Below are 24,225 nucleotides of genomic sequence, written 5' to 3' on the forward strand. Positions count from 1 at the left end.
GGACGCTGTGCGCCCTCAGTGACTGCTAGCCAGCCAAGTTGTGGAAGAGCAGGAAGGCTGCTCTATGAATGAGCCGATCCCAGCTGGATTGTTGTAGGGAGTATCCTTATTTCTTCTCCCCTTGAATAAAATACAGACTCTGGATAGCAACTGTCTTATTTTATGATTTTCTTAAGGCCCAAGAATCTCAAGAAAATCAAGAACTGTCCTTCAGCATGGAAGAAAAAGGCAGTGAGGCTGAGAAAACAACGAGTGAGGAGGGGGCATCGGAGGCACCATTCAGAGTCGAGGGTGCAACTCTCCCGGAGTTGGGGGCAGGAAGGCTCAGCTTGTCACAGGGGCTGCAGGAAGCCCTTCAGGCTGAAAGTGACCAACTCAGAGAGAACTTGGGAGAGGTCACAGCTAAAGTAGGTTTTTAAAAACATTTTATAAGCATTTTTATAAAAGCTAAACCTTTGAAAAACCAAATTAGTCATATTGTGATGTTTATAATGTTTCTGCATATTTCTTGCAATTTCCTCTAATAATGAAGCACCAAGAAACGGAAAAGGAACTGAGAATTGCTCATCATCACCTGAAAGAACATGAGGAAACCATTCATCAGCTGAAAGTGGCTCTTTGCGAGAGGGAAACCGAACTGTCAAGCATGCAGAAGGAACTAGAAACAGCCCACAATGAATTACAGAAAAAGGTAAATTGGGGGTAAAGGAACAGGGTGGGTCTCCCCAACCCTGCAGGGGAGACAGCCCAGCTGGGGAAGCCAGGGGAGGGTCTCACTAGGACCTTCCAAGCGTTGTGCATGGACCCGGAAAGTGCCATTGCAGCTGTGTGTCCAGCAGTGTCAGCACCACTGTGCAGGGCTGTGTGGAAGGGTCTCTGCCACAGTGAGGTGCAGTGACCAGTAAAGCAAACCTGGACACGGGGACATGCTCAGTGTCTGCGGTAGGGCTGCTTAGATTGGGGCCACAGATTGAAGCCATGGGTGAGGGGGCTTGGGCACTGGGTGGTCCTGTCAGGGAAGAAAGGGCGGGTGCGGGGCTGTTGACCTCTCCAGGTCACTCAGAGGAGGGGCTCAGGTAGGACATCTCCTTCGTACACAGCTTGAATTGTGTTTATCTTTCCCAATAACCATCAAGGACCTGGAAATACAAGAGGAACTAGAAACTGCTCGCATGAGTCTGAAAGAACAGCAAGAAACCATTGATAAACTCCGAGGGATGGTTTCAGAGAAGACAGATGAAATATCAAGTATACAAATGGATTTAGAAAACACAAATTCTTTCTTAAAATCACAGGTATATTTTTCTCTTTTTAAATTGTTACCTGAGTAAAACAATTTGAATTGGGTCTTTGTAATGAGACAGGACATGAATTAACCTAAAATTGAAGACAAGTAAAGCTCTCCCTACCCTGTTTAGAAACTGTTTTTTAGCTGTTTATTTGCCTCTTTCTGTCGCCAAACTAATTGTATGATTATCTCAAGGTCCAAGAACTCCAGGAAAAAGAACATCAACTTCTTGAGGCAAAACATTGTCTCACAGAAAATATATACCAAACAGAGCAACTGAGGAAGGAAATGGAGGCCCAGAACTCTACCCTGGGAGGTCTGGAAGCAGAGAAGTTACTGTTGACACAGAAACTTCATGAAAACCTTAAAGAAATAGAAGTTATCACCATGGAAAGAGATGGCCTGAGAAGAGCAGAGGGGGCGCTCCAGACAGAGCAGGAACAGCTCAGGGAGAGCCTCCAGGCAGCCAAGACCAAAGTGAGTCCTTCTCATCACACCCTGTACCCACTCCTGCCACAGCGGGCCTGTCTCCAATGGCGCCACAGCCGCCAGGAAGCTGGGGACCTCAGGACAGGGCCTTGGGCAGTCCTGAGCACTTCATCTGCTGTGCCCCCACATTGTTAGTGCACACTGGAGTCTGCCTGCGTGCGTACTCAGTTGTTAAGACAAAGGAAAACACACACACACACACACACACACAAACGTGCACTTACACACCACAGAGTACACTATAGCGACTAATTAAAAAATGAGACAACCTAAATGTCAATCAGAGGGAAATTGGGCACATATGAGCAGCATGTCAGAGTGCTAGAGAGCAGTTTAAAAAAAGTGAAATAAATTTGAATGTTCTTACTTTGGAAGCTCAAAGTCATTTTGAGTGGAAGCAAGCAGAATAGGGGTATGACAGGCTTATTTCTGGGGAAGTGAGAGGTAGGGACACCTGTGCCCTCAATAGTGGAGTAATAAGCAAGCATTTGATGATTTTTACTAAGAAAATATGGCTTTCACTTACAAAATCAGTTAGCATTAAAATAATATATCACTGTCCTTAAATTTTCTCTAATGATGAAGGACCTGGAAACACAAGAGGAACTGAAGTCTGTTTACATGTGTCTGAAAGAGCAGCAAGAAACCATCGATAAACTCCAAGGGGTGCTCTCAGAGAAGACGGATGAAATATCAAGTATGCAGGTGGATCTAGAAAACAAAAACACCGAGTTAGAAGAAAAGGTACTAGGGGGATGGCTCATTTGATTAGATACTAACTTTGGTGCCCAGAACCTAGGGGTGTGTGCAGTGGCAGTTCTCACTGGCCTCGCTGCATCACCCTCCTGGGTCTGTGCCTGTCGACAGGAGAAAGAATAAGTATGTTATGTTTTGTAAGTTGAAAGGCAGGTACGCTGGTCTAGGACTGTGAGGGTCGGAAGAGCAGGTGGGAAAGCAGACGGGGATCTGGGGGTTCTGGGAGTGCTGAGTGTTGTAATCTGGGCGGTGGTTACAAAGACATGGCTGTGTGTCAAGAATAATTGAGTTACACCCTCAGGGTTTCTGTTATGCATAGAAGACAGTAAATCACGAGAGGAATCACACAGAGTAGTAATGCGTGACATGAGAAAAGTATTAGGCTAATAGGTTTAGAAACGATTCTTTTTCCTTCCCTGAAAGAAGAAATTTGTATACTAATGTATGATTTTGTGATTATCTTAAGATTCAAGAACTGAAGTCAAATGAACAACAGCTTCTTAAGTTAAAAGAAGCTGTCAGTGAGACACAGAAAAAAATGCCTGAAATGGAGCGATTAAAGACACAACTCAAGACCCAAAGTCTAACCCTGGATAAAATGGAAATGGAGAACTTAAATCTGGCTCAGAAATTGCATGAGAACCTTGAAGAGATGAAATCTGTAACGAGAGAAAGGGATCGTCTCCGGAGAATGGAAGAGATGCTCATCTTGGAGAGAGATCAGCTTCGGGGAGAGCTGCAGGGAGCCCTGACGAGGGTGAGCTCCCCCGCGCCCATGCTGGACGGCTTCCTGGGCCCAGACCGATGATGAACTTAGACACTTGCTATCACAATTCCTCGTACAGGATTGTGCATGTGCACATCTTTGGTTGGTGCAGCCTCGGGGAAAGACCTAGAAGTAGTGCAGGTGACCAGGATGGCACTGGCTAAGCGGGCATTCAGATTGTGGGGTCTGAGCCTAAGAATGGGCTTCTTTATGATGCCGATGTGGGAAGACTACAGGTGTGAAAGGTGAAAGGAGAAAGCCACACAGAGTCAGCAGGAGAGGAGTGGTGGGGCAGGAGCCCCCCATAAATGCTGTTTAATTGGGGTGGCAGGTGGGTGTGTTCCATAGCGGGCACACACCCTTTAAGAGATTCTGCTTAACAGGGTCATCACTAAGAAAAAGCACTGTGCTTTTTTTTTTTTTTTTTTTTTTTTTTTTTTGGTGGGACCCTTGCTGGTGGCTGGGGATCGAACTGCTGCTGCAGAGGCTGTGAGCAGCCTCACAACCCAGCGCTCAACCACTGTGCCACCAGGGAGGCCCAAGCACTGTGCCTTTTTAAGAGTGTATTTCTCAATCATTTCTATGACACAGGATCAGGAAACACAAGGAGAACTGAAAACTGCTCATGTACATTTGAAGGAGCACCAGGAAACTATCAGTAAACTCAGAGAGAGACTTTCAGAAAAGACAACACAGATTTCGTGTATTCAGGAGGATTTAAATAAAGCAAAAGATGAATTACAGAAAAAGGTATGTGTTTTATTCTTTGGTGACCAGATTTGTAGAATGAGAAGGGCTATCTCTGTGGAGATAGAGATGTAGACAGGTGGGTGTAAGTAGACACTGTATATTAGACGTTTCTCCTTCCTTGAAGGAGTTGTTTTTGCCTTCTAACTTATTTTGTCATTATCTCAAGCTCCAAGAACTTCAGGTAAAAGAGCTTCATCTTCTCAAAATGAAAGAATCCGTCAGTAAGAAATTGGAACGGCTAAAGAAGCAATTTGAGGCCCAGAATTTATCCATGCAGTGTGTGCAAATAGAGTACTTAGACTTGACTTAGAAGCTTCATGAAAGCCTTGAAGAAATGAGTTGTAGCTAAAGAGAGAGATGAACTGAGGAGCATAAAAGAATCTCTCAGAATGGAAAGAGACCAAGTCAGAGAGGCCCTGGGAGAAGGGGTAGCCAGAGTGAGTGAGAGTCCTCCCCTCCTGTGTCACAATGTAGCGTGGACGATTCAAGCTTTTGGAAAAGGGTAGCAGTGTTTTTATATTTGATTTTTGGAAACTTCTACAAACAATAAAGGGATAATGGGAAAATATAAATTTTTCACCCAAATAGAAAATACAGTTTAAAAGAAGCTAAAATGCTTTTCTAGAAAATACCTTTGTATTTATCTTTAAGAACCAATTTGTTAAATCAAGCAGATTTTTTTTTTTTTTTAAGATTTATTTATTTATTTATACAAGCACTGGGTACAGTCAGAAGCGTGGGAGGGTGAGAGAATTCACCAGAGCCAGAGGGGAGAGCAGAGCAGGCAGACTGACGAAGTACACTGCTGAGGGGAGCAGTGGGTGCCAGGAGAGGTCTGCGCGCCATGTGGGACCCTCGCCGCGGCTGGGGATTGAACCGGTGTTGGAGAGGCTGTAGGCAGCCTCGCAACCCAGTGCTCAACCACTGCGCCACCGGGGAGGCCCAAGCAGATTATTTTTTAATGTAACTTTCAAAAAGGTATTTAAACCAAGACTCAGCATTACTCCCAATGGAGAAATATCCAAAGGTTGAAGACCCAGTTTCTCCCTCTGCTGACAGAGAGAGGCACTTGTAAGTGGAGTTCAAAGGCAAGGAGAACATAAAAATGAAACTCTAGTCTCATTTTCTGAGACATTTGGAATCATTTACCTTTAAAAACCTAATTGGACCCTCTAAAAAATAACATTAAAATTGGGCAAATAAATTGTATGAAACCTATAAAAATTCTTTTCTCATAAATCACCTGCAATCTCAATAGAAATGTCAGGCTCTGAGGAACCATCTTAATTTGGGGCCTGATTTTATAATGAAATTTAATTCACAGAAATGTTTTAAACGTTAGTCATTCTTCCGGGCACTGTAGTGAGCACAGTGGAGAAGCTGGCCAGCAGGATTTCAGTCCGTCTGGAGGTGGGCTCTGTGCTATGGGGTGCTGGGGAGGCCGAGCGCAGACTTGGGGAACCCGGCAAGGAGGTGGGCTGTTTGGGGTGTGGTTGGTTGGCGGTAGTTATGCTAATGCAGAGACTTGGAAGAGTAGGAACCAGGGACAAACAGAAAATCTAATTCGTAACCCTAAAGGTCACAGGAATAAATCCTGCCTCCAAAAACACTTGTTTTGTCGTTCATTCTCTAACCGTATCAACAATGTTTTTAAGCTACAAGTGTATCATTTCATTCCTTTATTGAAATGATAAAAAAAACTGTCAGGTCACTATATGACTAGACATTATGTGTGAACTTAGTTCCAGCTGAAGCCTTGTTACTTCTCTGTATCACAGCAGGACCAGCAGAACCACAAAGCGGTGGTCAAATGTGGAAAAACGTCAGTATGTGATGGAAGACACCTTACAGAAAACCTGAGAGGGAAGTGCTTTAGAATAAAAGTAAGTGTCTTTATTAAAATTCAGGTGAATAGCTATTCCTTTCTAAAAGCCTAAAATGGAGTCACTGGTCTGTGGAATGAATAGGAGACGGTCAATATCTTCCTTAATTTGGTAATCTAGTACAGGTGTGAGTATGCATGTACACGTGCGCACACACACATACACACGGTGGTTTGTGGCTGCAGTGTCACTGAAAGGTGACACTTGAGCAGATCCCTGTGAGAGAGAATCGACCTCACAGGGGCCTGGACACAGCACAGAGGCTGCCTGCTGGCTGCAGGGAGTTGGGCAGGGCCCAGCTGGCGAGACCTGAGGGCTTGTGCTCCCAGCAAGGAGGCAGGACCTGGGGTTTTCCTCTTCCTCTGGGAGAGGTGGAGACCCGTGGCAGCCTTGACCACGCAGAGCCCAGGCCTTACGGACCATCATAGATGTGACTATCTGCTGTTGAGAAAGGCGGGGTGAAAGCAGGAAGACCAACTCAATGTCCAGGTGGAGAGAACGTGGCTTAGCCCAGAGCTGGCAGTGGACGTGGTGATCGTTTGAGGGTGAGGCCAGGAGGTTCCTGTTGCCTGATCCCTAGAGACGTCTTTTGTTGTTTGCGGTGCTGCCATAGGTCAGATTCCATGGTGCAGCTGATCCTAAAACCAAGGCAGGGCCACCAGCATCCCAGGTCAGGGAATGGCAAGCTTTGCCTTGCGTTGGTGGAAAGAGAATGGTTACTGTCAGGGCCTCTTGTCTGTTAGCACCTGCACTAGCCATGCGGGTCAGCTCACGATGCCACCAGCACCTTGACCTGCCTGACTTCACCTGCTCTCCCCAGGCTGCCGCCTGCCCCCGCGTTTGGGCTTGTGGGTGTCCACCACACCCAAGCCCCCTGCAGCCACTTTCTGTCATGAGCTGGACTCTGCTCCACCAATACAGCAGGAGAGCGCATCCGAGGGACAAGTGCAGGAGGGGAGGCATGGCCCCGTCACACGGCTAAAGATTGTGAGAGTCAGGATTTGACCCTGTCTCAGTTTAAAACATGGGTGTTGGGGCACTTCCAGGTGTGCTCCAGCATTTCTTCCAGCTGTGATGTATTGTGTATTTCACACGTTGAATATATGTACGTACTTTCAGTAAATTACACAGTGCTGCTGTACTTGATTTCTAGGAGACTTTGTGGTGACCATGTAGTCTTTATTATTATTACTAGTATTATTGTTGTTGTTGCTCTTGTTGTTTTTGTCATAATGGACCCGTGACCCCCAGTCTGGAAGTGGCAGAGCTAGAACCTGACCCCTTATTCTGATAAACCTCAGGGAACCCTATTCCAGGCAGGTGACAGGAAGGGGCCTCTGCAGCAGCCCCCCGACTGGCAGGGAGCTGGTCTGGTTCCTCTTCACCTGTCTGATCTGCTACCTCGGTGCCGGCTCTCACAGAAATCAGCCTTCAGCTAGAACCTCATTCCGAGTTCACTACAGATTTTGCAAAGGCTTATTTAAATCACAGATTTCAGAAGACTAAAAAAAGAACAGCCATCAAAATGATAACAATGGTCAAAATGATAACCTGGTTTTCTTTGATAAATTTGTTTAAATTTCCATATTAACATTATTTCCAGAATCAACAATAATAATTTCTTTTTTTTTCCTCCACACACAGGTCTTAATTTATTTCTGTGCAACAGAAAGGGTTAAAGTACAGATTTTGTTACAGTTCTCGGGCTGGGACTATTCATTGTTAAATGAGAGTGAGTTCTTGAATGAATTCTTATTTTCTTTAGGAACTTCTGAAGAAATACCCAGAGATGGATAATCAGTACAAATGCTTAAGCAGATTATCTCGTCACCTGGAGAAGGAAATCGAAACCCAAAAAGAGCTTTCAGCTAGAATAAAAGCAAACCTCCCGCTTCCATCTCCACAAACCAAAGAGATTCAAAAGCTTCTCGCTACAAACCAAAGATGTTCCATGGAATTCCTCCGGGTCATAAAGAAATTCGAGGTACCGCCTCCTTTACTGGTACCCCTGTAACAGTGCTGTGCGTCTCAGTCCAGACGCTGGTCTGCTGTGCATCCAGAGTGGGCCACTGGTTGCCTTGTCTCACTGCTGACCGGGAGCTGGTGTGGGCTGAGGCAGGTGTGTGCCCCACCTCCCGGGAGCGGGTTACTCCCCAAGCCACCGGGCACTCAGGGCAGTACCACAGCATCTCCATGCCTCCTGGTCTATCACAAGGCAGGGGTAGTGTGGTGACGGGCGGGTGTGCAGGTGTGTATCACTCCTGGAGACGAGACAGGAGACAGATGACAGCAGGGCCCAGGCAGGGCCATCGGGTTAGGACCTCACTTGACAGTGACTCAGTGGTGACAGTGAGCTGACCATACTGGCATTTTCAATGAGTCTCTACAGAGAACTGAGTTGGAAGGTCAGCCTAGTGGCAGGAGCAGAGTCGAGGGTGCTGCCCCACAGGGCAAGGCTCATAGGGAGAGAGTGTATGAAAGATATTCAAGAAACGCCTCGCAGCTTAAAATAGTGGGCCTGTGAGATGACAGTGAAGGTGAGGAGAGGAGAGTAGACTGCAGTGCAGTGGGAGAGAGCCATTCAGGGGTTCAAGGTGAGAAAAGTTGGGGGCAGGAGAGAGCCACGCACAGGTGCCCCATGCAGCTCAGGAGGCTGTGTCAAGGTGAAGGGCTGGACACTCCACCCACGTTAGCCAGCTCTTGGTGACCTGTCGCCAGTTTGGGAACAGTGATTGTGGAGGAGGCGAGGGGAGCTGTGAGTGGAAGGTGTAGGGGCCGATACCCCGTGCCCCCACGTCTGGCAGCTGGGTGTCCATAGCGTATTCTCAAGGTCCATGCCACAGATGGCGCTGTCACCATTGTCACCTTGAAGCCGAGCATCTGAGGATGGGTGACGGTTGCTGCCCAATCTGGTGGTTGCCCAGTTGTGGGCGGGAGGGGCTACTGAAAGGGAACCTCAGGTGCCCAGCTGGGAAGAGTGGGCCACTGGTGATGTAATTAGCCAAAAAAAGAAACAGAAAGGTGGTTTTCTGGAGAAAGGGGTACGGTGACATCTTAGGCAAACTGAATCCTGGAGGCAGGTCCAGTAGGAAGTCAGGCACGTGGAACTTGCAGCCCAGAAGGTCTTCCCTTGAGAAGCTGAGAAGAGGTGGGGGGAGGCTCCAGGCCACTTCACTCACCAGGGGGTATGGATGAACAGAAGATAATTGTCCCACCTCACAGTCCCAAGGATTTAAAATTACTTCACCTAGAAAAGGAAAGCAAAAGAAGACAAATAAATAGAATTATTTCATCTAAATGTGACGAAAGCTTCAATCCCAATTTGTGTCATGTTTTTTCCCCAAGTATGTACTAAGTCAAATCACAAAGTTCAAAGAAGAAAATCATGAATCCATCAATAAATTTGAAATGGCTGTTGTGGATGAAGTGGAAAAGCAAAATGAGCTGCTGATTAAGATACAGCACCTGCAGCCAGACTGTGACGAACCATCCATAGAAATAGGAGACCTTGAAGAGAATTTGGACCTACATGCTGAGGTATAGTTTGTTTAAAATGGGTTCAGACATTTAGCCTTTTCAGTTAGGGAGAAAGTTACCTTATCCTGTGCTCAGGGCCATTTTCTTTTATCAGAAATTGAAAGTACATCACCAAGCGGCAGCTGGCCAAGTGCAGAGAATGTAAGAAGGGGACTAGCTCCTTCAGAATCCCACAGCATAGGAAAACTGACCTCATGTCAGCAAGTGCAGATTCCTGGAACCCCAGGATATGCTTTTGGATTTCTTTTCTGCTCGGAATCTGGTATTTCGGCCACAGTGACCACGTGTGGGATGACTTGTGGTCCCTGCAGAGTAAGGCCTGGCCCTCCACAGGCCTGTATGTGCATGCACAGCTGCCTGGCTCCTCTGGCACTGCGGCCCTCGGGCACGCTCACATGGCCCCGGGCTTCAGCCCCGGGGTAGGATAGCAGACGTGCCCTGTCCATAGCCTGCAATGCTAACGTTTTATCATCCAAGTAACGAAATTTTAAATTAGAATTGTATTTACTTCAGACTAGTAAGAATGACAGTTCAGCATGGTAGTCCTCTCCCCTTTTTTATGGTATTTATTTTATATTTGACTACGGTGTTTGGTTTAAAACTTCACTCATGTTTGGGTTATTCGTTGCTTAATTTTTTTCACCAGGAAATTCTCAGTGATCTCACAGAAAATAACTTCCACAACATAAATACTGAATTTGAAGAAGTCCTAAGTAATAGGAAAGAGATGACCCAGTTTTTGAAAGAGTGGTTAAATACTCCTGTTGACACAGAAAAGCTTAAAAATGGTATCCAGAGAAAAAATGACAGGCTCAGTCAAGTGAATATCCTTTATAATAACAAGATAATTGTAAGTAGGAATTTTTATTGTGTTATTTCTTTCTTCCGTTGTTTGCTCCAATTTTTTACTTCTTAAAAGGACTTAACGTTAAGTTTGTGCTCTTTCATTTTTCATCTATGCTTTGAAAAAAATTGTGACGGTAAAGCCTATTCCCCCTCACAGGTCATGCTTCCTTAAGGCACTCAGGCCCCGGGCTTATCCTCATGGAGAAGGGACCCTGGTGTGTTGTCCTCAGATTCCGCATGGGGAGTCCCCTCACCCTTCCTCACATGTCATTCCTGTGGGCAGTGAGCCTTCCCGTGATGGCAGCTGATGGGGGTGCAGGCGTGGTGCAGGCTGGGAGGCCACACAGACCAGCTGGCGGCCACTCAAATGCCCTGGGGCCCCGCCTATGTCCGTGCCGCTGCTGGGATCGCCTGCACTGGCCCTGCCACCTGGTGGGTCAAATGTGGATCTTTGTTCCCAGGGTGGTTGGCCCAGGGACAGATTCCCAAGACCTGAGGCTGCTCACAGTCAGTTCACTCTTCTGTTTCACTTTGCTCTGATGAGAACACCCAGTCTGACTTCTGGAGTCATCCCTGCCCCCACACAACCTGGTGAAATAGGCAGAGATCAGAGTAGGCAGCTGGAGTGGGGAGCTGGGTCAACACCAGTGCCTCCAGGACTGGATTTGTGCGTTCACCTGTTGGGTGATTCTTTCCCGACACTTTAATTTCATCTGGAAAATACACTTAAATCACATGGAAATAAAGTTTTTATTTTTTTAAAAGTTTTCCCAAGGGTCGTTGATCCTCTTCATTGATTACCCAAAGCTAACAAAATAAATAGGCTGTTTCCCAAAAAAAGTGCATGATCAACAAAGAAAAGCATAAATCCAATGTCTGTATAAGATCATCTCTGTAATCACTGATTTTTCTATGCTGTTGAGGCCCCAGTGTAGATAGGAGGCATTTGTCTGAGGCAGGGAAACTGGGAGCTTGCATGGTGTGAGGCTGGGCAGACCCCAGGACAGTCCAGGGTGCCAGCCATATACCACCCAGCAGACACGTCTGATGGAAATAACATAAAGTCACCAGGTGACAGCCAAGTCCTCGTAGTAAGAGCAAAGGCAGAAAGAGGGTGGATTCAGTCCGTCCCCCAAGTCACAGAGGCTGGGGTCTGACTACTGTCCCACACGGGAATGCAGGGTTTTCACATCACTTACCAAATATCAGTGACCTTTTTCCCTATAGACACTGAGGTTTAAAATGAAGCAGGACAGTCGTTAAGCTTATCAGCTGTCAGATGGCCCATCAGACATGCTATCTGATGTCTGCTAAGGTTCTGTTTTTAGCCATGACATAGATAATGGCCTTCCCTGCACAACTCAGAGTCCTCCCACGCCTCAGTGCTGAGCTAATAGTGAGACTGTCATCCTGCAAAGCAGTGAGGCCTCCTGGTCCTTATTCTTTAATTTGCATCATCAGCTTCCACCATCTGAAATTGTGGGAACTGTGCTCGCTTCGGCAGCACATATACTGAAATTGTGGGAACCAATGCAAACCAGAAACAATTCACATTCTTTTGAAGTTTTGTTTTAGAATATTTTGATTTTAAATATCACTTCCTCTTCAATTACAACCTACAGGTTTTTCTTCTTTTTTTTTTTTTTTAAAGATTTATTTATGCAAGAGCTGGGGTACAGGTCAGAGGTACGGGATGGTGAGAGAATTCACCAGAGAGAGAACAGGGAGCAGAACAGGCAGACTACCGAAATACGCTGCTGACGGGAGCAGCGGGCGCGACAGGAGAGATCTGCCGTGCCATGTGGGACTCTCCCTGGCTGGCTGGAGATCGAACCTGTGCTGCAGAGGCTGTGGACAGCTTCACAGTGCTATGCTCAACCCACTGTGCCACCGGAGAGGCCCTTAAAACATTCTGAATAATGAATTTCAACATATACCTGTAATCTATAATTTTAGAGCCAGAATTGTGTTTTCACTATCCATTAGGCTATACTTAATGAATCAACAAAGTTTGAAGAAAGAAAGGCTGTTGTCGCTAAAGAATGGGAGCAGAAACTGAAATCAATGAAAGAGATAAATGAAAAACTGTTTAAAAACTACAAAACTTTGAAAATCCCCCAGACATCTGTTGCCCTTGTCAACCCTGCTCCCCAAGACGATAAGAATCATGTTATAGCCAGAGCTCCACAGCCCACCTCAGAGGTAAGTGATTCCTTATCTTTTCAATAGCAGTTTTGTCAGTCACAGTGCATCCGTATAACATTTCAGAGAAAAATTATAGCACTGAATGTATCTGTTAAGAAACACGTACCATGTGTGTCTTATTTTTTACATATAGTCCTATTATGTAAGATCTGCCCTTTGGATTATAAAACAGAACTATCTTGCAGTATCTTAGATTATAATTTCCAAAATCACATGACTTCCAATTAAACTATAACTTGTCTGTATACAGAACTGGTTTAGAGGGAAAAATAAATTCATTCTTAATCAAAATAAAGCATTAACAGGTTAAACCTGCAACATATTTCTTATGCAGATTAACTGTGTCTAAGAATTAGTATTTTAATTGAATGGTCCAGTCACTACTCCCTAACCTGGGAGTAGTTAAGTAAGCACACTATTTTATTAGCACACAAAATGACTAGGTGGGCAACACGAATAAATCATATGTCATTTTTTAACATTGACCACGGTTCAATGATCATTTGCTGGTGGAAACTAGAATGTGAATGTACAGCATGTGGATTTGTTGGTCAGTTGTCCATCTCAGCTGGTAGAGATGGAAATAAGAGAAATATGAAACACAACTAACCAAAGGCAGTAAGATAAAAAAAACAGAGGGAAACTCCTTCTTCAGCGACCCAAGGAAGTGCCTTCTGGAGAACAGAGCAAAATGCTGCTGCTTGGACCTCCCAGCTAGAGCAGCCTGGCATATGGGGTCAGGACAGAGCAGAGTGCGCAGTAGTGCCTCCAGATTAGCCTCAGCACTGGGTCCTGGTCATGGTGACAACCCTGTCATGGGGAAGAGCTGGTCCTCTCTGTTGACTCAAGACCACCACCCAGCCATCGGGAATAAAGCAAGCCTGCATTCCTACCTGAGTCAAACAAAAATAAATGCTAGGTGGGCCCAAAACGCAGACTTTATCCAGGAAACCTCCATGTATGTGCAAGTAAATACTCTGTCACCCACGAACAAAGTCAGGTAACTATATTCAAGTACTTCTGACTTGCAAAAACCTAGAAATAACCTAAAATATTTACCATTACATAATGGCTTAGCCAAATTATGGTACCTCCACAAAGCCCATAAAAACAGAAACGTGAGAGAGCTATCTGTGCCGGTAATGGAAGGATCTAGAATATACCTTATCAAGTGAAAAAGAAGAGCAGAGCAGGGTGTGTGTTGTGTGGCTGTGCATGCAGCTGGTGTTGGCGAGCTGCGTGCAGCACGCCCCAGGAAGCACAGGCATCTCAGGAAGGGGACCCCGGAGGACTCAGTGGCCATTGTATCAGGGTCAGCTGGGTCTGAGCTCGGGAAACTTGCTCTTCATTATATGCCTTGAATGAATTTTGAATTTTTCTCTTGTATTTTTCAATTTGAAAAATTAACTCAAAAATAAAGGGAAGGGCCTCCCGGTGGCGCAGCGGTTGAGCGCTGGTTGCGAAACTGCTCTGCGGCGCCGGTTCGATTGCTAAGGAGTCCCACATGGTGCGCAGACCTCTCCTGTGCTCCCTCAGCAGTGTACTTCGGTCCTTCTGCTGCTCTGCTCTCTGGCTCTGGTGAATTCTCTCATGCGCTTCTGACTGTACCCAGTGCATGTAACAAACAAATAAATAAATAAAAATACATGCCTAAAAAAAAAAAATAAAGGAAATGTGAACTATACATGTTAAAGAGTCAGCTGGCAAAAGTGCTTTCTGTGAGTGTTGAAATGGGAGTGTGCTAACCAGTCAATAAAATAAACATTAGAAGGCAAAATCTGGGCATTTTTAATCCAAACATCACCAGTTTCTAGATAGATACTTGCCTTGTTTTCTATCCTTTGTTAATGCAGTCTGTGAAAAGTTAATACCTAAATGTGACTGTCTTTGTCTCAAACTCATCTACTGTGATTCCGTCTTAAATGTGTATCTGTTCCTCATAGAGAATTCAGGAGCTGGAAGCCTCACTGCGTGAAGCTAAAGACAGCGCGAGGCATAAAGAAAGCAAGATTATAAAAATGCAGAAAGAACTTGAGATGATGACTGATGTGATAGCAAAACTTCAAGGGAAAGTTAATGAATCAAATGAATGCCTTGAGAAAACAAAAGAAATGATGCAAGCCCTTCAGGTGACTTAAGCTCTTTTCATTTTTAAAAAAAGGTTTTTGCTGTTTCTGTTGAATGTGGCGGGCGGTTTGGCACTCCGATCTGTTGCTCATCGCCCTATACCCGTGTGAAGGGCTGTGCTCACACTGAGAAAGCAAACGACTGCCAGAAATGAGATGACTCTGGGGTTCAGTCCCGAGCACCCAGAGGAGAGGTGCCTCTGGGACCCCGAGATGCGCAATGACTTAGGGAGCTGGGGAGGAGTCCGAGCTAGAGCAGAGCTGTGGGGACCCAGCTGTGGGACCAGTGGAGAGAGAACGGGCACAAGTGAGATGGAGCAGGTCCCGCTTCTTTTGCACTTGGGGATCTTAAAGTGTTTCTGGGAGCAGGTGAATGACAAATAAATGGATGGATACAGGTGTCCACCCGGAGAAAACACTCAGGGGGCTTGTAGATGACACCCACCACTCCATGATTTTCAGCCTTTTGGTTTCATTTTGTTCAGGTGCATCATTTTTTACGTGGAAAAGAATTTAAGATCTAAAAGCTGTGTGTTCTCTAACCACATGTCGGCTTTAGAAATTCTTCGCATGAGGGGCCTCCCCGGTGGCGCAGCGGTTAAGCGCTGGGTTGCGAAGCTACCTGCAGCCTCTGCAGCGCTGGTTCGATCCCCAGCTGCTCCCCGGCCACCGGAGGAGGGTCCCGTATGGCGCGCAGTCCTCTCCTGCCGCCCGCTGCTCCTCTCAGCAGTGTACCTCGGTCCTTCTGCCTGCTCTGCTCCCTGCTCTGGCTCTGGTGAATTCTCTCACCCTCCTGCGCTTCTGACTGTACCCAGTGGTTGTATAAATAAATAAATAAATCTTTAAAAAAAAAAAAAAAATTCTTCGCATGAAATGTCTAGTTGTTATTTGTTTTGCTGTTAAGTGATCTTCCCTGTTTTTCATTTATTTGGAGTTGGCTGTTCTTAAATAGTCCTACCCACTCAGAGGGGATTCTTTGAAACTACTTTAAAATTATCTTTGTCTTTGTCTTCCCTAAAAAATGTAGGACAAGGCCGTTTTGGGAGCTAAACCTTATAAAGAAGAAATTGAAGATCTCAAAACAAAGCTGGTCAAAGTAGACCTGGAGAAGATGAAACTCACCAAGGAGTTTGAAAAGGAGTATGTCTTTGCCTTAATCGGACATGATTTTAGTGACTTAAATCCCCCTTCTATACTATATAAGTTTATCGGCACTAGTTAACTTTTTAAAATATGGTTTATGAAGATACTCTTTTAAATTAAATTACTTTTTTTTTTTTATAGAGGCATGTTTTATTTTTTATTTATTTATTTGTTTGTTTGTACAAGCACTGGGTACAGTCAGAAGCGCGGGAGGGTGAGAGAATTCACCAGAGCCAGAGCGGGGAGCAGAGCAGGCAGAAGGACCGAAGTACACTGCTGAGGGGAGCAGCGGGCGGCAGGAGAGGTCTGCACGCCATGTGGGACCCTCCTCCGGTGGCCGGGGAGCAGCCGGGGATCGAACCGGCGCCGCAGAAGCTGCGGGCAGCTTCGCAACCCAGCGCTCAACCGCTGCGCCACCTGGGAGGCCCATATGAAGATACTCTTAATTGTTTCTTTGAAACAAATACATCCAGATTTTAAGCATATGAAATTCTTCAACTAATGATAATTGTGATCAATTAACAACACTGTGCTTTGGGGTGCTTTTTTATCAATCATAGTAACAGCTCAAGAACAGTCCTTGTGTGGCTTGAAAGTGTTATTGTGTGTTTAGCGGTTGACTAAGATTTGTGTTGGTCTTTCTGTTGTGTCACATGGGGGCTGTACCTCCTTGTTGTTTGTGGCACCTGTCCCCAGGAGCACAGTCTCCTCTAGGGCTGTCTATGCACGGTGCTGTGTGATAGCATGCCGTGGCCTTGGTGAAGCAGCACAGGAAAAGATACTAAGCAGGCAGGGAAACTGAGTGAGAAGGGAGATGTTGCCACTTACTAAGGTATCACTTCAGCAAACTGTTGAATCTCTCTGGTCCTAACCTTAATAGTCAAAGCTCGATTTGTAATAGAGCATTTCTTTCTTTTTTTTTTTTTTTTTTTTTTGTGGGACCCTTGCCGGCAGCCGGGGAACGAACCGGCGCTGCAGAGGCTGCGGGCAGCCTCCCAGCCCAGCGCTCAACCGCTGCGCCACCAGGGGAGGCCCAGTAATAGAGCATTTCTTAAAAGCCCTTCTGACTCCCAACTCTTTATTCTTCCCTAAACCTCTGATGAATATTTAATGATACCTAATCTGCCCCAAAGTGGCTCTCTGTACCTTGGTGCTGTCTCACTTAACTAGCCTTCCTCTTGCTAAGTCTGTTGGTTTCAGTAGCATTTGTACCTGTTAATTATGAAAAGCAGTTTGACTTACAGCTCAGAGTCAGCAGATACTTTCAGAGCATCTGAAAAAAGATACTATCTGAGAAAGACAGGAAGCCCTGTAATTTAGCACTGCGGATCAGCCGTTCGCATTCCAGGCCACAGCCTGCGTTGGCTTCCCTGACATCCTGGGAAGGGAACTGTTAGGGAATTGCTGAGCCTTCTAGCTGTTTCTAGGACCTCATGGTAAACATCTAATGGCTTCATGGTCCCTCCAGATATACTGCTCAGTAACCAGCTAGTAGTTAAGAATGTTGTCCCTGCCCCCATGTGAGGACCACCCCCCTCCCCTGCAGGAGCTGCATGAGGACGTCACTCCTGCCTGTTGGGGATGTTCTGTCACTGTGATGGTCTCAGCAGAAAATTCTTGACTACAGGTCTTTTTAGTCTGCCATTAAAGTCTTTCTTTTTTTCTTCTATTAGGATGACTTCTGTAAAAGCCGCCGTAGACTATCAAAAAGAAGTTATACGGGTACTGAGAGAAAATCTTAGAAGAAATCAACAGGCCCAAGATACCTCAAGTAAGTAGAAGAGACTTTCCATGTACGTCTCAGCCCCTTGACATCTCTCAGACTCCTGCACCTAACTGTCAGGTAAACCTGCCTGATCCGGACACAGAAGAACTGTTTCTAAGATGTGTTCCTGGGGTCTTTTCCTGAGACATTTCCTTGGTAGACATAGTTCCACTGTTTATCACTGTATAGTCTTGAAAAATATGAATTTTTACCTTTGCAGTCTTAGTTGTTTATGTTGGTGAAGATGCTCTGACTTAAAGCCCTAAAGGCAGGAGCAGCCTTCCTAAGAGCATGACCTGTGTCTCACAGGTTGTGGCCATATGTAGACAGGACCTACTGTCCATGCTGGGCACGCAGAGTGCATGCTGGCCTGTGCATCTGCTTGGAAGTATAGCGTGGGCAGTTTCAGAGCTGATCAAGTCTCTGCGTAAACAGTCCTCAGCCCACCCTGTCCCACATTCTGTCTCTTTTGTTTTACATGGGGAGAGAGATGCCACAGGACTTGGCCACTGTCTAGTTGGCAGGCCGCTCCCTGAACCAATGCCTTCGCCACGAGAGGGCGGGGCCACCCAACCTTCTACTCACACATGCTTAGTGCAAGGGTCGCGCCCACAGTCCCATGTGAAAACGCACCAAAAATTCCAGATGCCAAGCAGACGTAAGATGTGCATATTACTCTCGGCTTATTTAAGAAAAGCTAAAGATGTACAGATAAGGTGCATGGTACATGTTTAGCTTTAGCTCCCTGAGCCTTGCGGGATAACCCTGGTTCCTAGAAAACTTTAAGGTATAAAAGAGACCTGAGGATCCTTCGTTGTTACAGAAGGGTCCAGATGATTACACCTGATTTGTAACTGATGTTCAGGTACATGCTGAAATCAAAATAGCTGCAAAGAAAATTACATATACCCTCCCCGCCTTTTGTGTTACTCCATGATGAACGTTCACTTAGTTGAACAAATGTGCTGAGTCCTCGTGGTGCCCTGAGTGGCTCCCACATCCTGTGCTGTGAGGTGCCCTCCCGGTGCCGCCGCCATCACTGGAGCTGCTGCACCATGGCCCTGGAGAGACGCAATGAGCAGGACTGTGGTGGTGGGACTGGCAGGATCCTGGAGACACCCTGGGGGCCAGAGCAGCATCGTGAGGGTTACCACCGCTCGACTCCCAGCCCTGGCCGTTAGAGCTGGCACCTTCTCCCTGCATCTGTAGATCTTCTCCGGGCCTCTAGGTCCCCTCACTTCCCAAGATCTGCACATGAGGGTCATTCAGGATCATCGGAGTATCTTAATGGCCCCTCAGCGTGAGTGTGGGAGTGTGATGGGCCCTGCCTGGAAATAACATCCTGAGGTGCCCTGGAGTAGCGGGCTGGAGAACGGATGGATGGAGGGGAGTAGTGTTCTGGTCTTTATTTAGAAAGTGTCATGGTGGTCGTGTCTGTGACCAGCGCCCTGCTCGAGGACTCAGGTCTTGTTTCTGACTGTTCGTCTGTGGTAAATTGGCTTCTTCATACATTGTTTCACTTCAAGTGAAGACATTCTGTATTTAGAATGATGAGTGGCTAGGCAAGGGAGGCTTGAGGTAGAAGAAAGTCACATCTGACCTCAGGGGACGTGGTGATCAAGGTATTTTGGTTTTTATAGTGACTGATCGCACTTAATAAGGCTTCCTTTATTTTGAAGTTTGAAGGTAAGTAAAGTCATCGTGTTTGTGTACTTGTCTCCCACAGTGGTCTCAGAACACACTGAGTCTCAGCCTGCAAATAAACCCCTAACCTGTGGCGGTGGCAGTGGCATTGTACAAAGCACCAAAGCTCTGATCCTGAAAAGTGAATATGTAAGGCTAGAAAAAGAAAATTCCAAGTTAAAGCAGCAAAATGAACAGCTCCTCAAGGAAAACGATGAACTGTTAAGGTAAGGTGTGTGACCATGCCGCGGGCGTGCCCCCGCGCAGGTGCAGGTGGGAGGGTGGGCTGCACAGACACTGTGTACCTGCTGGTGAACCTTCCCACACAGACAGTCCGTGTAACGTGTCTGTAAAGAGGGGGAAGGACACGATGACAGCCATCCTGTGTGCTTACTGTCAGTCGACTCACTTATTTTCAACTAAGCCAAGAGCCAGGGGGCCAAGAGATTTTTGAGAGTCGGCTTAAATACACAACTGCACATGCCCAGTCTGCAAGGTTCTCCTCAAAGCAGCTTTCAGTCTGGTATCGTGGCCTGTTTACTTTTACTTTAGGAACAGTTCTAACAAATTATCATGCATCTACCAAAGATGAGCGTCTTGGCAAGAACACACTTCTAGTGATAGCATAGAGGAAAGCGTTCATTAAACAAATAATCATACAAATAATTATTTATAGTGATTGCTATTAAACAAGTGAAAAACCAAATGGGACATTGTGAGTGGGTGGAACAGAGGGTGGGACCTTGTCTAGATGTCGGGAGGAGTGGTGATCAAGAGACTAGAGTAGGAGTTCCGCCAGGTGACGGGGACAGAGGTGCCTGGCATGGCCAGGGCACAGGGGATGGGGCGGTGAGGTGCCAGGTCATCGGTCCAGATCACACGGGCCTTTGGGGCATCTAGAACGTGAGGGGAGGATTGTGAGCCCACCTGGTGAGGTCAGATGGCGTTGCTGGTGTTAGGGCACCGGGCTCTATTCTGCTCCAGCAAAGGTAACCTCAGCATGGATGACAGTGGCACCGAAGGGGACAGCAATGAGGAGGTGCAGGGCAGAGATGAGCCTGTGGCTTCGCCTCCTACCAGACTGATGTGAAGGAAAGGGAGTCACCCCTCGGCTTGCTCCCAGGCTCTGGAGGAACTAGGTCAATGCCCGTGGCCTCTCCCATAGGAAGCAAGAAGGGGCACGCAGTATCATCTTTAAAATTACAAAGGCCAGGTCAATCCAGCATCCAGAAGACCCACTCTGTTGCAGTTTGGCCGCAGAAGCTCAGCAGATAAATCACTCTGGGTGACGCTAATTCGCCCGAAGACCCAATCCCCATTCCGGGCTTGCGTCCACAACACTGTGACTGTGGAGGTCAGTCAGTTTGTATCGCCCTCGTTCCATTTTCTGAACTGCAGAAACAGTCCAAACAGGAAGAGCTTGGTTGAAATTAAAATATAAACACGATAAAATGGTCAAGGATATTTTGTGTTGTCACTCCATTGTAAAGAATAGTGTGATGTGTGGACATTTCAGATCTCAGGTATGCTAATGAGCTCCTTTTTTGTTTCTCCATGTTTAAGCAATAATCACCATCTTTCCAATGAGGTCAGAACCTGGAAGGAGAGAACTTTGAAAAGAGACCCTCACAGTGAGGCAGCCCGTGAGATTTCTCCAAAGTCTCCGAAGGTGGCTGGCATGGTCTCTAAGAGGAGGCACCGCACACCCTCCCAGTGCAAGGAGCGAAACAGACCAGACCCCGCGCCCCAGGAGTCTCCCAAGTCCTGGTTCTTCGACAGTCGCACGAAATCTTTCCCAGCACCACACCCGGTTCGCTATTTCGACAACTCTGGCCTAGGCCTTTGCCCTGGTAGGTGGCTGTCCTGGTTTCTTGGCATGGGGCATTGGACCTCATCTTCAGCACGTAGCCCTAGGTGTGGGCAGAGGGGGCATGGCTGGGCAGCTGCCTGTGCCCTTTGCACCTGTGGCAGGAGGATTCCCCATAGCACTATTGTGTGGCCACATCTCACCCCAAGTCCAGTCTTTATTCTGCCTCTACAATGCTCAGCTTTTCCCAAAAACATAAAGACACTGCCCTATAAACAAAATAGTTTCTTTGGAAAGGCCTTTCTTACTAATTGCATGGCACGTGTTCATGTCCTGCCTGCTACACAAGCCAGACAGCGACTTGTGCACTTACGCATTCACCCAGTCAGCAGCATATGTTGGCCTCTTACTGTGTGTCAGGCATTAAGCCCTGGTGGACACTGACTGAAGAGCAGAACCAGCCATGATGCCAGCCCTCATGGGGAGCAGTCCAGCAACAGGGTAGTCCAGAAAAGGACAAATTCTAGAGTACAGGGGCCAGGAGATATGTCACCACCTTTGTTTTAGGTATACTAGAGGTGCTCCTTGAAGGGAACAGAATGCTCCTTGAAGGGCATTACCATGAGTTATTTAACCTACAGGTGGGTGACAGCCCCAGTGGGAGGGCAGAAACAGGGCCACAGAGCACAGAGGCCTCTGCAGGTGGACCTGGGGCCGAGAGTAGAGCCAGACCCCAGGCCTGTAGGTGGTACAGCCTGTGCTGTCTGCTGAACAGTGAGTGGTGATAGCAGTGTGTGGCAGTGGTGCAGCAGGAAGTGACGCAGCGCGAGAGGACAGATGAGAGAAATGTGAGCGTTAAATCAGTGCATGGGGCAGAAAAGGGATCAGGGCCCACCCTCCCCATGAGTGCTGTCAGGATAGGGTGAGGCAGGAGGCTCTGGGCAACAGGCATTTCTTGTCACCTTCCTGGTGACACAACCTTTGTCACATGACCCATATGTGCAGCCAGAGTCCTGTGGGGCGGTGCCTCACCCATTGGGAGCTGCAGCAGCTGTTGGGCCTGAGGATAGGGGCTGCTGAACCAGGAGAAGCCTTGAGCACAGCTGCAGGGTCTGAGGCCGTATACATCTATTACACCCCAAAGTTAGAGCATGTCAGCAGCTGGACATGCTCTGAGGGGCACAGGAAGGACATTTTGGGGGGTATGTCCCCCACCTAGTATTTAACAAACATTTAAGAACTGTCCACTGGCTAACACAGGGAGCTTGGACTGTGTCACACGTGAGATTTTAGGAGGCTTGAAAATCTGAGTTATCTAATAGTGACAGAGGCAACACGTGCAAAATATGAATTACTCCAAACAAATAAAAACACCTGTCATTTTATCAATATATGACTGTCTCTGGTACTGTTTATTAAGTGAAGTAAATAAAAAGTAGCCTGGAGGAATATGTAAATCAAAAACTGACATTTCAGAGTTAAAGGACATAGTTCCAGCTTGAATTTATAAAATGAGTCTAAAAATTGTTTAATGTCAGTCATTAATTTTAATTACAAAAGGTAATCTAAATTATCTCAACAACCTAATTATTAAAACCAAGTATACTCAATTTACTTTAATAAGTATAATAACTTTTAAAAATGAGTGTTATTTTTAAACATTAGAGGAGACTGAGCGAGCTTTCTAAAGTCTCAAAGTTTTCCAAAGGTGGCTAAATTGTCTCTAAAACACATACTCTATTTAGCACACTATTTTTCTAAAAGTAAGTCAAAAGAAAATCATCTGTTTGATCACTTTGAATCTCAAATTACTGAATTCCAAGTAAGAGTTTACTTCATTTTATAGATATGGTTTTTACTTGTGAAAAAAATTTGAGAGAGAGAGTGGGATACATCTCTCCAAAATAGGCGACGTGAGGATTGCTTCTTAGGCAAGCCAGAGGAAGTTAATGGGCACCTGGCCTTTTTCCTTTTTTCTTATCTCTGCTTTCCTCGCATCCTTTCCACTCCCAGTTGCATTTGGTTCTGTATATTTTTTACTATGATTGTTTCTGTTTTTGCTTTCTTCCCTCAGAAGAACAGACCACCGGAGCAGAGAATGTGGCCCCTCAGCCGGGTGCCTGGCTCACCTCCTCTGAGTCTGACATGCCAGAATGCAAGACCCAGTAGCCTCGTCTCTGTCACTTTCTTGGATCCAAGTGGCCCATGAACCTGGTTGGGAAATGACTGTCTCTGGCAGCTCTGTCACAGCCAACCTCATTGCAACTCCATTTTCCCTTTGCCACCAGAATTGGAAGATGAACAGCCCAGAGATAAGTGCTTTCCAGTAAGGTAGGACAGTGATAGGGGTGCCTGCTTCAACATGCCAATATTTTAGAAATCAATCATTTTATTTATTTGTGTATTTTGTAAAGAATAAATTCATTGAAGGAAGTGTGGTTTTCCCATGTATTCATAAAATGTATACATTTTACTAGTGTAAAGTTGTAGACATGTGACTTACTTTTGAATTGTAATGCACAAATTAATATAAAGCATCATGTGGTTAGCAAAATTATAAACATTTTTAGTACCTTGAACATTCAGTAAATGTCAAGCAGTTCCTAATGGCAGTTCTCCATTACCTCCCTGAGAGGCCTCTTGCTGGGTACTCCGATATGTTTTGCTCTGCTCTCTTGCTGCCCTTCAGGATTTTGCTATGAGAAGATACACGTTTTCTGGATTTCAGTCATGAAGGAATAGCAAGTGCTAGCGCCTCTTCGTTTTCTAGTCCTTATCTTCGGCGTGGTGTAATGGCCTGAGTTCTTGCTTCTTTTCACGCTGACTACCCGCCCACCCCCGGTGAGCACCCTGCCTGGATCCATAGTTTTTTTTTTTTTTTTTTTTTTTTTAAGGTTTATTTATTTATTAAACAAGCAGTGGGTACAGTCAGAAGCGTGGGAGGGCGAGAGAATTCACTAGAGCCAGAGCGGGGAGCAGAACAGACAGACTGACGAAATACACTGCTGAGGGGAGCAGCGGGTGGCAGGAGAGGTCTGCGTGCCATGTGGGACCCTCGCCCGACGGCCGGGGATCAAACCGTTGCTGCAGCGGCTGCAGGCAGCTTCTCAACCTAGCGCTCAACCGCTGTGCCACCGGGAAGGCCCAAGATCCATACCTTTATGTTCTCAGGGACCTGTGA

At 46.3% G+C, this 24,225-nt stretch overlaps 1 protein-coding gene across 7 annotated transcripts in view; it reads left to right on the forward strand.

Annotated features, from left to right (window-relative positions):
• Positions 1–23,629, forward strand: part of CENPE (centromere protein E) — a 52,056-nt gene extending 28,427 nt beyond the window's left edge. For 3 of the 7 annotated variants that reach the window (XM_054694600.1, XM_054694601.1, XM_054694602.1), the window contains 18 exons: positions 177–407; positions 533–691; positions 1,137–1,295; positions 1,484–1,765; positions 2,363–2,521; positions 3,000–3,290; positions 3,891–4,049; positions 5,828–5,932; positions 7,698–7,916; positions 9,278–9,469; positions 10,116–10,319; positions 12,302–12,517; positions 14,464–14,649; positions 15,674–15,786; positions 17,463–17,560; positions 19,281–19,464; positions 20,801–21,087; positions 23,119–23,628. In XM_054694600.1, coding sequence (XP_054550575.1) covers positions 177–407; positions 533–691; positions 1,137–1,295; positions 1,484–1,765; positions 2,363–2,521; positions 3,000–3,290; positions 3,891–4,049; positions 5,828–5,932; positions 7,698–7,916; positions 9,278–9,469; positions 10,116–10,319; positions 12,302–12,517; positions 14,464–14,649; positions 15,674–15,786; positions 17,463–17,560; positions 19,281–19,464; positions 20,801–21,087; positions 23,119–23,213 — 3,339 coding nt within the window. In that variant the 3' untranslated portion in view covers positions 23,214–23,628. Of the gene's footprint in view, positions 1–176; positions 408–532; positions 692–1,136; positions 1,296–1,483; positions 1,766–2,362; positions 2,522–2,999; positions 3,291–3,890; positions 4,050–5,827; positions 5,933–7,697; positions 7,917–9,277; positions 9,470–10,115; positions 10,320–12,301; positions 12,518–14,463; positions 14,650–15,673; positions 15,787–17,462; positions 17,561–19,280; positions 19,465–20,800; positions 21,088–23,118 lie in introns of all 7 variants that reach the window. The other 4 variants (XM_054694597.1, XM_037509615.2, XM_054694598.1 and 1 more) reach the window with 3 other exon arrangements.
• Positions 23,630–24,225: the final 596 nt, after the last annotated feature.

The sequence above is a fragment of the Talpa occidentalis genome, unplaced genomic scaffold (genome assembly GCF_014898055.3).
Source record: "Talpa occidentalis isolate TD23 unplaced genomic scaffold, MPIMG_talOcc4v2.1 talOcc4.13, whole genome shotgun sequence".
Taxonomy (NCBI): Eukaryota; Metazoa; Chordata; class Mammalia; order Eulipotyphla; family Talpidae; genus Talpa; species Talpa occidentalis.